The 16,012-nt window shown below is 39.8% G+C and overlaps 2 protein-coding genes across 4 annotated transcripts; one reads left to right on the top strand and one right to left on the bottom strand.

Annotated features, from left to right (window-relative positions):
* The first annotated feature begins 420 nt into the window (after window positions 1–420).
* Window positions 421–5,673, top strand: TRAPPC6B (trafficking protein particle complex subunit 6B). Its single transcript, XM_058806666.1, has 6 exons — window positions 421–946; window positions 1,027–1,094; window positions 2,140–2,257; window positions 3,682–3,765; window positions 4,797–4,890; window positions 5,496–5,673. The coding sequence occupies exons 1-6, from the start codon at window positions 866–868 to the stop codon at window positions 5,525–5,527; spliced, it is 477 nt and encodes a 158-aa protein (XP_058662649.1). The 5' UTR covers window positions 421–865; the 3' UTR covers window positions 5,528–5,673.
* GEMIN2 (gem nuclear organelle associated protein 2) lies at window positions 1,290–14,674 on the bottom strand. 3 transcript variants are annotated; one of them, XR_009274835.1, is made up of 11 exons: window positions 14,546–14,674; window positions 13,995–14,079; window positions 12,643–12,732; window positions 10,665–10,724; window positions 10,396–10,506; window positions 9,770–9,814; window positions 9,015–9,083; window positions 7,582–7,692; window positions 7,314–7,372; window positions 6,634–6,995; window positions 1,290–1,679 (listed from the first exon to the last, which is right to left on the bottom strand). XR_009274835.1 is itself a non-coding variant. In XM_058806664.1 (10 exons), exons 1-10 carry the CDS (start codon window positions 14,665–14,667, stop codon window positions 6,956–6,958), a joined length of 792 nt encoding a protein of 263 aa, XP_058662647.1. In that variant the 5' UTR covers window positions 14,668–14,674; the 3' UTR covers window positions 6,567–6,955. The 3 variants fall into 3 exon arrangements, 2 of the variants coding, with proteins under 2 accessions (XP_058662647.1, XP_058662648.1); XM_058806664.1 differs by lacking the exon at window positions 1,290–1,679 and having other exon boundaries at window positions 6,567–6,995; XM_058806665.1 differs by lacking the exons at window positions 1,290–1,679; window positions 10,396–10,506 and having other exon boundaries at window positions 6,567–6,995.
* Between the last annotated feature and the right edge of the window lie 1,338 nt (window positions 14,675–16,012).

The raw sequence follows: 16,012 nt of genomic DNA, 5'->3' as shown, positions 1-16,012 counted from the left end.
CGGCCGCGGGCCCGGACGGCGCAGCCAATCGCACCCCGCTGGCCCCGTCTGACCGCCAATCACCGGGCACGAGAGGAAGGGGCACGCCCGCCAGGGTGGCTCGTCAAAAGCGGTCACCAATCACAGAGCCCAGAGGCAGACTGGCATCTCGGCCGCCCAACTAGAGGGACGCTCTGCCTGCTAGCTCGACGAATCAATGAAGGGGGCGGCCGGAGTGACACGACACAGAGCTAATAAGAACTCAAGCGTCATTTCCTCGTAGCCCAATCAGAAAACCACTTCGGGGCCGCTTGTTCCCACCCGCCCAGGACACATCCTGCTTTCCTTTACGGGGCCGAGGAGCCGGCATGCTCGGGACTCGGGAGAGAGCCAATCAGCGCTGAGCTACCAGAGGCGCCTGTGCCCGGCGAGCCAATAGACGGGGCCGTTAATTAGCGCTGGCTGTGGTAGAGGCCTGACGGGGCCGCTGCTGCCCTCACATCCCCCCGGAGAGCGTGGCAGGGCAGCTCGGCGCTGGGCCTCAGGCATGGCGCCCGGGGCGGCGGCGAGGCGTTAAACCACGCTCTTCCCCAGCTGCAGCCGACGTCGCTCTGCGGCTCCCGGCGCACGGGCGCTCTCTCGGAGGCAGTGACACACGCACGCCCCGCCTGCCTCCAGCAGTAGGGTGGGCTGAGGGGCGCGTTTGATCCCCGACCCTCGCTCAGGACTCTGCGCTGCCGGCGGCGCCCGAGTCCGCGGACTCTACAGAGCCTTAACCTGAGAGCCGCTTTCCTAGAGCTTCCCCGGCCCGGCCGGTACTGCTGGGCCTCGGCCGGGATCTCCCGCGGGTGTCCGGGCCCGCCCGGAAGGGGCGGCGGCCCCGGCGATGGCGGACGAGGCGCTGTTCCTGCTGTTGCACAGCGAGATGGTGGCGGGGCTGTACCGCGCCGCCGAGCAGGGCGAAGGGGTGAGTGGGGCCGGGGCCGCCCCGGGGCCGGCCGGCAGCGGCCGGGGCTGACGCTGTGGCCGGGCCCTTGTGTCTTGCAGGAGAACGGGCGCTGCACCACCAAGCTGGAGAGCATGGGCTTCCGCGTCGGGCAGGGGCTCATCGAGAGGTGAGTCCAGTCCCGGCGGGCCCTGGCAGCCGCTGCTCGTTCTCGGGGCTTTCACCGCGCCGGCAGAGCACACCTGCCCGGGCAAGGTGCGCTGGTTTGGCTGGACGGAGAGTGCGTTCCTCTTACCATCAGTCATTCTGGCGTCTCCTCTTTTCGTATTTCATTCTTGTGAGGACCTGTGTTTGTGTATCACGGGACGGTTTTGGAGTGTGTTGTTTTCCTAGTGCTTCCCGTCATGAAGACCGAGTCAGGGTACACGGTTACTTTTAATACTTAAAATTATCTATAATTCTACTTTGTGTAGACTTTTGCATGTTTCCTGCTTCTGGTACGTTTTGTGACTTCATTCTTTTTCTGATTTACTTCTTGAGCATAATTTTGTGATTGGTCCTCACTGTATTTCATTTTTGTAAAGTGCCCTCAGCCCTTGCGACTCCACGGCTGAGCAGCTCTGGCCCTCTGGGGACGGGCGGTGGCACTCCAGCGCCCTCCGTCCGAGGTCGTGTGCAGACTCCTGGGTTTCTGAATCATGCTTTTGTTGAATAAAGTGGGCCTTTAGTGCCAGATAAACACCTTCATGAGGATCTGAAATAAGCAAGAGAAAGAAGTTCCTTCTGAGAAACGGGAACAAGTTTTATATACTTGGGCCTATGTTAGAGCTCTGTTGCCTAATTGAAGGACACCTTTCAAGAAGTAGTATAGATGTGAGCATTTTATTTATCTTCTATTTAGTTACTGTTTTGAAGATAAAACTGATGGAGCACTTTCCACCTTTCTGTATGTCAACTATGTTTGATAATAATGGAATTAAAACTATTTGTTGTGCTATCATATTGCAGATGCTAAGATAACACTGTTGCTCTTAAACTAAAGTACTTGATGAACGGACAGTGAAGCTACAATGATACTGTGCAATGGTTGGAAAACTAATTTCTATAATAACTTTAAAAATTATGTTGTATAGTACCATTAAAAATATTTCTATGTTTAATTGGTCAGGTTATGTGTGCCATCATTATTGATATATTTCTCACTTTTCTCTTAGGTTTACAAAAGACACTGCCAGATTCAAGGATGAATTAGATATTATGAAGTTCATTTGCAAAGACTTTTGGACAACGGTATTCAAAAAACAAATAGATAACCTAAGGACTAATCACCAGGTACTAATGCTGTAGATTTAAATTTAACTTAGAAAGGTGGTGAGAGTTTTGAGTTGCTAGTGCATTTTTTATTTTTCTTGGTCTAAAACTAATCACCAGATAAGAAATTCAAAATGTTCCGTATTTGTTTTGTTTAAAAAGCTTGTTTTTCAATATTCATATTATCATGTAGCTTTAGAGTACAATTTAAAAATTGCCTATGATGTTTTTATTGCTACCCTGTTTGAAAAGACTAAATGGTTTGAATTTCATAAGCACTGTTGCAGTGTGACAGAAAGGACAGTAATGATTACAGTTGATTAGCATTTAAACAAGAACTTTTTAATCTGTCTCTTAATAAATGTTAGTAAAAATAGTGAAAAAGTGATGTTATTGTCTAAACACCTATTTAAATAAAATAGCTGCAGCGAAGTGATTTTTTTAGTTTGAAGAATGTTGAGAGCTTTCAGCAGTTGAGACAGTTGTAGTCTATTGAAAATACTTGTATAAGAAACAGTGGAGAAAGTTCTCAGATTTGCATGTTGGTGACATTGTGCTGTATCCATGTGCTTTCCTGTATCAACAGCCACAGTTCTTAAAGCCAGACCAAAATAACTTAAGGAGCCATTTTACTAGAGTAAAAAATCTTTTTCCTAATTGAATCACTTGGTTTCCTTATGGCCATTTCCCTGTTGTGTCAAATTAGGAAGAAGAGAATTTGTACTAGGATTGTGCCAAATAAAATATTTTTCAGTGACTTATCGAGTAATAAGAGATAATTATTACTTTAGAAATCTGGGGTTTAAAATCAAAAAAGCTGCAGTATTGAGCTTCAGGGTCTTAATTGTATATGCAGCCTTAATTTAAGTTCAAGTGTTAGGAAATTCTGGAGTAGCACAGTCAGTAGCAAGGAAATTAACATGGCAGGTGTAGCTAAAGCCATACTGTGTTTATACTTAAGATGCATATTGTTGCACTAAATTGTATTGTAGAAAACACCAGACTTTAACTTTGATTGTCTGCTAGGTGTAGTTGCCTGTACTGCTATTAAGAAAATAATTCCCACTGAATTTGAGAATAAGAATAGAGATGTGCAAAACCCTGTGAAGATGGATATTTGAATGTAAAAATCAGTATGCATTTGATATATTACCAAAGACTTTCTAGAAGGAATGTACATAAACACTTTTCAGAGGTAACTGATCATATTATTATCTAGAGGTTTTTTTTGGTATACTCACAATTAAGAAAATTATCTTTTGATATTCCTTAAGTAAGTAAGTAAATAATACAATCTAAACTTAAATCACTTATGTCTTAATCTACAATTTTATTTTTCAGCCTGAGATCATATATATTTTATCTACAAATCAAATCCACAGAAAATGTGGGTTTTATATTACTGCGCATTTAACTAAACCCCTCAATTTTTTCTTTTTAAACAGGGTATTTACGTCCTTCAAGACAATAAATTCCGTCTCTTGACGCAAATGTCTGCAGGAAAGCAGTATTTAGAACATGCACCAAAGGTACCCTTTGATTCTGTGCGGAGGAGGGTCTGCCAGTTTCATCTCCATTACCTATCTGTTAATAACTTTACATTTTGTAATTAAATGGATACAAACTCTTCTGAAGGGCACCTAAAGATCTGCCTTCAGAACCTGTGTGCTTCTTAGAAAGGCACCCTGTTTTAGAAGAGTGGATTTGATTTATGGTTCAGAAAATGGTCTTGGTTATTGTGAAACTTGCTGCTGTTATATTTGAGTTACTTCATGGTGCAAGTGCTTGTCTGCCACTACCTGCTACTGTCACACAGATTCTTTCTCTTCAGGAAGTATGTCTTCAGAAACTTTCTTTAAAATTCCCAGAACACATGTGGAAGATGCTATTTGTTACATAAAACAAGGTTCTGAGATGATGTGAATGTTCAGAAAGATCTTCCACCAATTAAAAATAGTTTTGAGTGTAGATGCTGAGTTATGGTAATTGTTCAGGTAAAATCAGTCCCTCTGCAAAACCTATCATAGAGCACTTTGGCTCAGGTGGATTAAAAAATGGGGCATTCAGATCTATTTTATGGTTTCTTAATTCTTGATCTTAGTCCTCCCAACTGGCTGTGTCCTTGGGATTATTTTTTTTTTTGTGTTTGGTGAAATGTTTCTTCTATTTTGCAACACACATTTTAAATATCTGCACGTGTTTGTATTCTAATGTATGGCCTGCACAAGAATGCTGTCTTGGACTGTTTGTCCTTTGTTGACTTCAGTACCAGTTGCTAATTTCAGCCAAGTCTTGGGAATAATTGTTTTAAGGATATCAAGTTCCTACAGGTTGAATGGAAAGAGAAGATGACTCAAAATACAAAATAATGAGAACAATCTATGTAGTGAGCTCCACTCTACCAAATATTGGAGCTTTCATCTATTAGAGACCTGACAAAGTCTCTCAAAACCTCCATGGTTTTCTGTTGTCCAAGTATTGTGTGCTTGAGTACTTGTTTTCCATCTTTATCAACAAGCTTCACTGTTGACACTCATTTGAAGTGCAACTTTTTATTCAGTATTTAGCATTCACCTGTGGACTAATCAGAGGAGGCCTATCAAATCTGGGAATAAAGAGTATTGTAACAGCTGAAGTTTCATCAATGCCAGCATGTAAGTAGTACTTGGAGTATTCAATTATTAGCTCACTTGGTAACTTTCCTGACTTTGTGTTGCTGTTATAAGCATTTTTCAAGGTGGGATTTGTTTGAAGCTGCTGGGCCATAGGAGTCCATGTGAACTTCAGGATATGGCTTGTTCCTATATCCTTTAGTATTTAGAAAATACTGGTAGAGGATAAGCCTCCATGATGTTGAGTGAAAAGTAAAACTAAGAAGTTGTATTTAAATTTAGAAGCATCAAATGTGTAAGGATGTGTGTCCAGAAGGTTATTTGCACAAGCTCTTTCTCTATAGGACTCATTAAGGATGTTAGTAAGTAAAGACCATTGTAACTACATATGCTGCTCAATTAAAAGTTTCCACAGACGTAGCACAAATTTTAGGTTTAGCTGACAAAACTTCTGTGGTGTGGGACACAGTCAACTTACAGACAAAAAGAAAAGAGAGAAGCTGTTCAGCGTGGAACTAAAATTTAAATGCTAAATTTAAATAATGGCTCAATTAATTATTTCTTTGAACAAAATTTTACAAGAAAATAATTACTTGGAGAAATAATTCTAATGGTAATAATGTGATCTGACTCTGCTTTTCCTGCAGGTAAATTTCAGGTGATGATACAGAAGATGTAGAGCACGTTCAAATCTGGGTATCTACTTTAAAAAGCCTTTGTATGTGGATTCAGTATCTTGGCTCATTCTTGTATATAACATGTAAATTTTAGCAGTGTGCAGCACAATTCCAAAATATATAATAAATGCTCATAGAAATAACTTAATGCTTGTGTCTTGGTATGATATTTATTCTATACTAAAGTAATAATTTATACATGGTAAAAACCATGTACTCTACATATTCAGCAAAACCTTTCAATTACCAAAAGAGCCTGGAAGACCAGAGACAGAGTTTGAGAACAGAGAAAAATCCTGACCAAGACTAAATTTGAGTAAGAAATGAATGTGTGTTGTGTTGCCTGACTTGAATGCCCAAGTGCTACCTTTGCCCTTTCACTCTGGGAGGCAGCCCTACAGGGAGGGCTGCAAAATGGGTGATACAAACCTCTCACTTGGGGTTTGGACTTTGGACCACTGTGGCTCAAAAACTTGGCTAGTCTCGAGACATGGGCATCCCTACTCTGTTTTTAAGACAGCTTTTGTATTTCTTTGATGGAGCCTGTTAACACATGAGCTAACAGCTCACACATCATTAAAGATACTAGGTGGAGACCTTTGTAGCATTGCAGTTTGGGGCAGTAGAAGAAAACTTGTTTTTGCATAGTTCAAGAGTTTCTCCTGTCCTTTAAATTAGCAACTGCTCCTTGTGTCAGAATGTGTTATACCTAAGGTTGTCTATACTGGCTAAAGAAGGAAATTTATTCTGTCTTGTTGTGTATAAATTCAATATTAATGTAATTGTTTTTAATTGCTAGCTATGGTTTACTTCTGTAATGTACTGCTCAAAAAGTAGTTATGTTTGTTTTACTGAAACAATTGTTCCAGTAACATGCTGGCTATTGTTAAACTGCTATGCAGTGCTAGAGCTCAGGCACCAAAACTTGAAAAAACACATTCAGCCCTAACTCTAAATTTCTATAGTAAGGCTGCTGTTAAATAATATGGAGTAAGAAAACCCACAATGTTTAAGAACAGTCTTTAAAATCCTTTAGTTTTATTAAAAAAGTCCTCAATAAGTCTTTTAAAAAAAGAATAATAATTTGTAATGTAACCTCAGACTTCACCTAATAGCAGTGTCCATAGATTACTCAGATTGTAGAAATTTCTAACCAAGAATGTAGTTTACAAAGACAGGAGCTTGAGAGATGATGCTGGACACTTCAGTTACCACTTTACAATGATGGTGATGATGGTATTGGAGACACTGACAATGTCAGCTAAAACTCAGCTGAAGTTATTCACAGCTGTCCCAAATGCATTAGTGTGAGGGTGTTCTGAAGGGATTGTGTAATAATCCAGGTCTGAACAATGCAGTCTCTTGCTGTTAACTCTGATAATGCTCTTTGTACTGTGGCAATGCAAAATACTGGATATTCTCAAAACAGCCTAGGAAGGCTCGTCAGCCAGGTCACGTTGATCAAAGTACCTAGGAATGAAGTGGAATATGGTAAGAAACCTCCAATGCAACATATTCCTTACTTCAAGTTGTCCACCCATTGCTTTCTAGCTCATCTTTTAGTGTTTCTATAATAATTATGGCTTCATGGTTCAGGGGACTCTGAAGACAGGAATAAGCTTACTTTGTTCTTAGGTGTATTGTAAAACCTTTCAGCTAAATATATTTGCTGCATTGGCCCAGGGTACTTTTCTTTACTTTCACATTTAAAAGGGTTTAGGTTAGTACAAATAATCACAAATTTATGCTGGACATACATTACTGGTTGAGGTGTATAAGTTGCATTACCTACTAACTAAGCAGATTATCAAGTTCAGAGCTGATATTTGTTCTTCATTCTTGCTCTCCTGGAAAAGAGAGAAATATTACAGCAATTCTTTTGTTAGCTGTGTCAAATAGAGAAGCTGTTACAAGCCATGCTATGTGTATTTGTAGTCTTCCCTACATTCTCAGGCAAACTTTAGACATGAAAAATTAATTATTAAGACTTCTGAAAAGTGATCCTCCTTACCTGCTAAATTCACCAAGTCCTCTGCACAGTTATATTAAATCTTACCTCCAGTGCCCTGACTTCTGAACATCGTCTCGCCAGCTGTCGAATAAGGGAGTGAGCTTCAGGTAGCAAAGGTTTTTCAAGGCATGCCAGCAGTGCATAAAACCATCTACCCTGTGAGGATTCAAATAACAGAGTTTTAATTCTGAGCATTTCCTTGAAGATTCAAGCAATTCATGTTATATAGAGCAGGACTGAAGTGTATGTCTCAAAACTGCATTGAAGTGCTATATGTAATAATTAAATTTTCTAAACCATATTAGACACTACATGGTAGAGTTCTGTGTCTCTAGATAAGATTCTTGTGACCCCTACTCCTGGGTTTCCTAGCATGTTTTTAATGCTGGCTAAGATATAAACTATTACAGCTGATGCTATTATAGTCCTAAAGAAGGATTATTTTAATAATATCTAAACCATTACTTGGCTATTAAAGTTTTAACTTCACAATCTGTGAAAAAAACATTCCTGAAGACAGAATGCATGAACTCAGATCTTTATGGAATTAGTGGTTAGATCTGCTCTAAGATTTGCACCACTGTGAAAAGATGTTCTTTGAGTTTTACATCTCTGAATTCTACTGCATTCTTACAAACCTAATTTCTGGTACCAGTCTAACTTCATAATTTAATCCCAGGGTCTAGTGGCCTTCATTTTGGGACCTAACATAAAAGTCATTGTGCACATTCTCTGTCACATACATACTGGTTAAAAAGAAAACAGTCTTCTACAGGAAAGGACAGAACATGAAAGGTCTTTAAGTGACTGAAGAAAACCAGTGAAACTATGCTAAGCATCATGTAATTATTCATTACTCTTTTTCTTTGTGGTACTGAAGGAATGAGAAGCATCCACCAAGGTCTTATGTAGATATGGTGCCCTTACACTGCTGGTCAATCTAGTTGTGGCCAAACTCCATGCCAACGTAGCCTGTCAATCAGGAGTCCTTAGGTTTGATTTGTCACCACATGAATGCAGCTAAGCCTTCTGGTCTGTGCTCAATGTGGAAAGATTGATGTGTCTTTGCCAGCACACTGTAATGTGCCTCCAAACTAAACTGGAGGTATTGGTAAACAATGTGCAGCGCCCTGACAGAACCAAAGCTGCTGGGATCTCTCTTCTCTCCTGAACCTTGATGCTCAACAAGCCTCGTGGCTGAGGTTATGGGGTGAGTGATACAAAGAAAGGATACAGAGGGAGTTTGGGTAGTACTTTTTATGTGTGTATCTGTTAAGTTTTGTAATTTTAGCCTTCCTAAAACAAATGTGAATACTCATTTTAGTATCTAATCAAGAAAGTTTTGAAAGTAACAATATGATACAACCATCTAGAGAACTCTTTAGAAAATATGAAAATAATTTAATAGAAAACTGCAAACAATTTATTCTTTGTTTAATGCATTCATATGCAAGTAGTTAGAATGAATTAAAAATTACCAGTTCTGGAGTAAATTTTTTCTCTCCAAACCAGCTTATCAGGTATTCTAAGACACTGGTTACTGTTGCCTTCAAAAGAGGAACAGAAAGAGACAATATAGTATCTGCAATGTTTTGTTTTGCTGCTCTTCTACCTGAAGGATTTATTATATAAAAAGTATTTCTACTCCACAAGTATTTATTCCAGTTTGAGGTTACATGTAAGGGTAAAGTAAGTGTTAAAGTACTACATTTGGAAAGAACTTTGTATGAAATGAATTAATTGTGTTAATGAAAAGTTATGGGTAAGTAGCTACAGATTAGGAAAGAAGCACCACACTGACTGGTTGGTTGTGTGTAATGGTGGCAAGTGGGAAACGTGGTAAAGGAAAGATAAGTGTGATTCTTCTAGCCTTGCAATGTACATAAAAGTTCACAATCAAATGGAAGAACTGCACTTAAAACACTGAGAGATTTAAAAATATTGTAAAGCAACTATTGGGGTATTCAGCAAAAATTCAAACATTAAATGTGCTATAGAGGAACTACAACAACAAAATACTTTCAGAACTAGTCATGAAAAATCTTTGCTGGTAAAGATACTTGTAACTGAATGTAAGATAATGAATACATTCCTTCTGAGTGTACAGTTAATAGAATTTGTAATAAACAAATGCCTACTCTAGGCAAAGAAAAATAGGTAAGCCTTCTGCTACAGAACATGAGAAATAATGATTTAGGCAATGTCACTATGTGATTCTAAGAGGTAGGCTTACCTGATTCATCCTGCTTACAATACTTAGCAAAGGGGGAAAGCCCACCTGAAAAAAAGCAAGTTGGAAAATGCAAACATTATCACAAACATCTTTGTTCTAATTTAGAACATACTAAGATTTTAATTTGATGTTCAGACAATGGTAGTGATTTGAAAGTCTGTTCTGAGCTTTGAAATTTATTAAAAAAGTATCTTCAAGAAAGTTGAAGGTCCAGTGAAGTATCAGAGCACCTTGCTTCTACTGTTACTTATTAAAGTTTTGGTTTGACAAAATGACATAGTAAAGAACATATTTGTAGGGTATCACATATGAGGAGGGTAACCACATATCACTATGCAACAAAGCACTAAAGCAGACTATGAAGAAAGCTTCCATTCTGTTCAGTGAGAACAAAGTAATGACTTTAGCTGACAAGAGATGAAGGAAGTCTTCAAATTTTGACTGAAAACAGAGACTTAATTCCTGCTTCACTTGGTTTCTGCATAAAAAGAATGTACACTGGGACTTTCTGGGGTTGCCAGAGCTTGCTTTCTATTTGGCACAAAGTGGTAATAAACAGTAGGACTGTTTCTGGCAGTTAGTCTAGAAAATAGCCGCTGAAAACTAACTAGAAGTCCTATACTCACCTTCAAGTAATCAATTCCTAAATTTTCATTATCAGATAGTGCATCTATTTCTGAGTATATTCTTTCCCCGAGGCAGAACTTCTTCCAGCCTTCTTCATCTTCTGATTTTGGCTGAAGTAAATAAAAATCAACGAAAACTGTGTAATACTGTGTCCTGAAGACACTGGAGAAAAGACTTAAATTGTTGCATGCAACTATAAAGCAAGATTAACTGTGGATTCAATAACTGGGAAAACAAACCACAGAGCAGTGTTATGAATTTTACTCACCATAGTAACATTGCTGTCCAAATGTTGTGATCGCCAGTGATTCCTGTGCTTGTTCAGGCTCTGAGTAATTAAAACAAAGTCAAATCCCAGTTTAACTCTGCAGATATTTTATCCTAGTCACAAATGTATGAAAAGTATATTTTATGACTTTCTATAAATCAGTAGGTATATAGCCAGCACAACTGGCTAAATAATTCCCATGCCTCTTAGCAGAAATGTAATTAAGAATCTCATGCTGGGATTTTGGAAGTAATGTTAAAGCTAAAGGCATTCTGAAGTCTTATTACATAAGGTTAAGCTGATGTAGTAAGCTTTTACAGTCTTCTAGACTTTTCTTGTTAGAACAACCTTAAGAAAAAACCCACTTTGATTTAATCCAAAAGCACTCATAAAGCCAATATCTTGTTTCCTAACAGTGCTGTATCTGTATCAGAGGTCTACAGAATTGTATGAAGGAAGGCAAGTGTGCTTTCTTAGCACATTTCTTCTACCTGGCTAGACAAACTGGCCTGCTTAACAGTTACTTGTAGAGAGCTGTAAATGTTCTGTAGCAGAAGGAATTTGTCTCCCACTCTGGTTGTTCCTGTAGCTGTATAAAAGACCGCTAAAAATGCTCAAAGTAACAGCAGCTGATGCAGTGGTTGAACAAGTGAATTCTGATGCTCTTTTTAAAATACTTTTTAGGATAGTCTCATATTTTACAGTGTTAATTCTGGCACAGATAAGACAATTGATTTGAGCATAAGAGAAATACCTATTCAGTGAGTAAGCCTTTAGATGTCAGTCTCCTTAGTACTGCTAAAACCTTAGACTAAGCCTAATATACAGGATGCAGTGTGATCCCTCACATAAAGAGGGGTAGCTCAGTTACTGTTTACAATGTAGAGGCAGTAGTGCAGATCTCCTCCTTCACTAAATTTTCCTCCCTGACAAAGACATGGTACATGAGCTCCTGCAGAGCTCAGTGCTAGTGACAAGCTCATGGCTGGTCACACCTCAGTACCTGAGGTACTCCTACAATGTAGCATCAATGCACTGTAAACATGCTGTCTGCAGCACTGGAGTCACAAGTGATCTCTACCTACATTTTTATTATATTTTCCATTTCACACTGTTTGAACTGTGCATAGAGAATAGAAGAATCATAGATTTGGGTTGGAAGGGACCTACCTTCACAGGCCATCTAGTCCAACCCCTCTTCCATTGGCAGGGACATCTTAACTAAATCAGGCTCAGAACCCCATCCAATCTGACCTTTAGTGTTTTGAGGGATGGGGCATCCATCTGTCTCTGGGCAACCTGTGCCAGTGTTTCACCACATTCATTGTAAAAAATTCTTTCTTATATCTAATCTAAATCAACCCTCCTTCAGTTTAAAACTTTAGTAAAGCTTAGCTGAACTTAGAACCTTTACCCTTTGAGACTGCTTAATTTTCTATTCTTCTTGTGTTACTTCAAGCAGGGTGCAAATGTATCAGGAAAGATTAAAATCTGTGCTAACTGTACAACCTTACAAATACGTTTTACCAAATCAGTATGTCTCCTCATAATGGTTGCCATCTCTGTCAACAGGTCCCTAAACTGACTTTATGAAGGGACTTTATGAATCTCCTGGTGGGTTAGAATCCACTTGGTTCTTAGTTCATGTTGAACATTTCCTGCTAACACTGTGTTTTAATATAACTGTATAACATTATAGGGGTTTTTGTCCTTCCTCAACTACACCATAGCATTTAACCTAAATACGGACATATTTTTGTTGAAGGAGGATTTCTTAAATGTGACTCTCAAGAGTTTTATCAGAGGTTTAAAAGCCACATATGCTCAATTAGCTTTCAAGAACTTAAAACGCTTGCCTATAAACATCTACCCCGCTACAAAATCATAACACTTCTATACTAGATATAAAGTTATCCCCTGTAAAGCACAGAAATGTTCTATCCAGACAGTGCAAGACTCCTCACAGACTATCTTGTACCTGACGAACAGCTGAGAAATTGGCCACTTGCTGCTGCTGCCACTTGAGCGTTGGAGAGTATCCTTCAGGAGCAGGCTGACATCCAGAAATCTGAGAAAACACTGGCAATAATTATAATGTAAAGAGAGCTTTATAAGAAGAATCCTTAAGAACAAGAGAATCAGTAAATGTTTACTGTCAGGTAAAGAATATCCTTGAAATCTTCATTCAAGAAAGGTAATTTCATTACCATATCCAAGGATGAGTTAAGATTTTGGTTTAGAGAAATTTTTTTTGTTTGACTTTTCTCGTATGTACATAAGGAGGAAAACTAAATGTTCGAAATACATTGTCAAAGAATTACTTAATGTCTTCCTTTCAGCAATTGTTCTGCTTTAATCACCCTGCTCATAAAAAACAGGACACTGTTTCCTTATCTGCGCCAGATACTATCAATCTTAGGCATTCTGCCTGTCAAGACAGTAAGCTGAGGAAGACAGAAGACCATAAAACCATCTAGAAAATTAAGTTTGATAGTTAGGTAGATATATAACCCCTTTAAAGATTGTCATGAAAGGGTTATTAAACAAAATCTTTCTTCAAGTGTTTAAGAATGTCACTAGACACAGATGAGACAGACGAAGAGAATGGCTGTAGAAGTTACAAGGTCAGATCAGTATTAGAAACTTTCTCTGAGAAATCTAATAGTGAAATTTCAGATTACATCATTGTCATTGGAGAACGGCAAACTATTTGAAAATAGATTAAAAACTGTGCTGGCAAGGCATTGCAACAACAGAAAAATCTGCTTCAACAGATTTGTTGGAAAAGTAAGGAAAAATTCCAATAAAATATTCTTCCCAAAAGGAAAGAAGTGGTGCTAGAATTTCATCTAACTTTAGTCAAGCTTAGCTGTACTTACTGCAGTTATGCTAGATACAGACTTAAACCCAAAGACAGGTATGGATATATTTTTCTTCCAAAATGTAAATATAATATAAATAATACAAAATAAATATAAACAATATATAAATAATATAAATAATAAAAACATAATTTTCTTCTAAAATGTAAATATAATTAAATTATTGTAAAATTTAATGCAACATTTGATTTCCTCAGACAGTAAAATAGTCTGTTGCATACTGAATAGTATGGGGATTATCAACTGAATTGGTTAGAAAGACTGCTGTTACCCAGCAGCTGAGCAGGGGTTTCTTCAAACACAGACATTTAATTCTGTAGAAGCTTTTAGAATCTAGCAGCGCCATTTGGTTATGCCAATGACCCCCCAAATTAATACAAACATCATTATAGTAGCATCTTCCCCCTTTTTTTCCCCCCTCAAAACACGTAAAAGCTCTCAAACTTACTGAAATGTTTACTGTCGGCTTCTTTTTCAATTTTCTGGGATCTATTTGCGCCACGACCACGTCAGGACATCGAGCTGCTTCAATCCTACAAAACAGAATCAAGTGGGCTGCATTTTTCCTTTCCTGTAACAGGTCGATACATACCGGATGTCTTTGAAATACTCATAAAAGCGTGGAAGGACCAATCAAGATCCTTGAGTCGAACTCCAGGACAGCCCAGAAATCACAGGGCGCTGTCCAAATGTTTCCCGAACTCTGTCATGCTTGGTTCTGTGACCCACTGCATGGGGAGCCTGTTCCAATGCTCAACCACCTCTGGGTGAAGAACCTTTCCTGACATGCAGCCTAAACCTCCCCTGACACGGCTCCATGTCGTTTCCTCGATTCGTGTCGCCGGTCACGAGAGGGAAGAGATCGGTACTCGCCCCTCCTGCAGGTGTGTAAAACACCGATTATGCCGGCGAAGGGCAGGTCCCCACGGCCGCCCTGGCGCGTCCGGATACGGAGCCCGGCCCCGGTCCCGGTCCCGGCCCGTCCGCGCCGCCACTCACTGGACACGCTTCAGATACTCCTGGGGTGTCCTGGGAGGCACGGTGGGGTCAAAGTCCTCGGCCAGGTCACAGTCGCCCACGGGCAGCAGCCGCGGCATCAGCTCCTCCATGCCCGGCTCCATGGCCGCGCCGCCCCGGCGGCAGAGCCCGCCCGCTGTCGCTGCTCTCGCGAGAGCGGCGGGGCAGGCCCGGCCGGGGCGGCGGTGGTGCCGCGGGGCCCTCGGGGCGGGCCGGCCCCGCTCGGGAGACGCTGATCGGTCACGGTCTGCTCCGGGCGTCTTGGGTGCCCTGGAAACCACCGGAGGCGAATAAAGGAAATACAGCCAAAGAGCAGTGCCAGCAAGGGGTTTGCCAATTCACTGCCCATCAAACTAGGCCTATTTTTGTGGTGAATAGGTGTAAACCTTTAATGACGTCCTTCAGTAGGCTCTGTGCCATTATTCTAATACACTGTAGTTTTTGCCAAAGGTTCTTTAAAGCTCACCCATTAGTACGCTCTTATTTAACCTGTGAACACCCAGTATTCATAAATTGTCCCTTCCTTGAAATGCTTTGAGATCTGTGGTTAAAGTCAGTCACATAGAAGTTAATTATTATAAATTTACACAGAGTTCCCATTCTGGAAGGGTCAATGCCTGAGTTGCTGCTGTGTGAGTTTTTCTGAAGTTTATAATGTGGGAGCATCCACATGGCAGAAAGCAAGGTAGCATTTGCACAAAGGGTCATTGTTTCCCGGGTAAAATAAAAAGCAGAAGGATGATGCTGTAATTGTTTACATTGTGTATTATGAAATTCCTGTTACACAAAATGTCCATCAATATATTGCCTCTCCAATTAGTTCTGCATGCAAAGTCTATTTAGATCTCCTATTTCAGAGTAGTTTTAGATACTTCTGACATAAGTTGAAAAAATAATAAATTTGGTTTTTAATCCCCTGCAAGTCTGTATTTCAGTAGTTCTAAATAAACATCTACCTTAACTCCTCCTCTCCAATGGCTTTTGTTTGTTTTAAGGTGTTTCCAAAAGCACCTACGTGTACCAGGGATTTTTTTTTCTCAAACCCGGATCTAACATCCTAGTTGAGTATGCAGCAATTGCAGTCACCACTAGAAATAAAACCTTCCTACTTAAGCCTACAGTGCTAACTCTGGGAAGGCTGATGATCAAGACAAAAACTTTGGTGAGTCCAGCTATATAAAGTTCTTTTCTAATACTTTAGTAATATTCAGAACTTATTTTTCCTATGTGTTGTCAAGTCCAGAACTATGAACCGAAAGAGAATCCACAGATATAAATCCACTTTAAATATACTTTCTATCTTTAGATTACTTTTTCTGGAACTTCCCATTGATACTTGTTAAGAAAAGCAACATATTTTTAACTATTGCAGATCGTCTTCCACAGGTAATAAAATTGTTCCTAACATGTCTTACCAACAAAGCTGATGCAATGGCTAGCAAATATGAC

The sequence above is a fragment of the Ammospiza caudacuta genome, chromosome 6 (assembly GCF_027887145.1).
Source record: "Ammospiza caudacuta isolate bAmmCau1 chromosome 6, bAmmCau1.pri, whole genome shotgun sequence".
Lineage (NCBI taxonomy): Eukaryota > Metazoa > Chordata > Aves > Passeriformes > Passerellidae > Ammospiza > Ammospiza caudacuta.
Note: the sequence above shows the minus strand (reverse complement) of the source record. Positions and strands in the feature narration are given on the sequence as shown.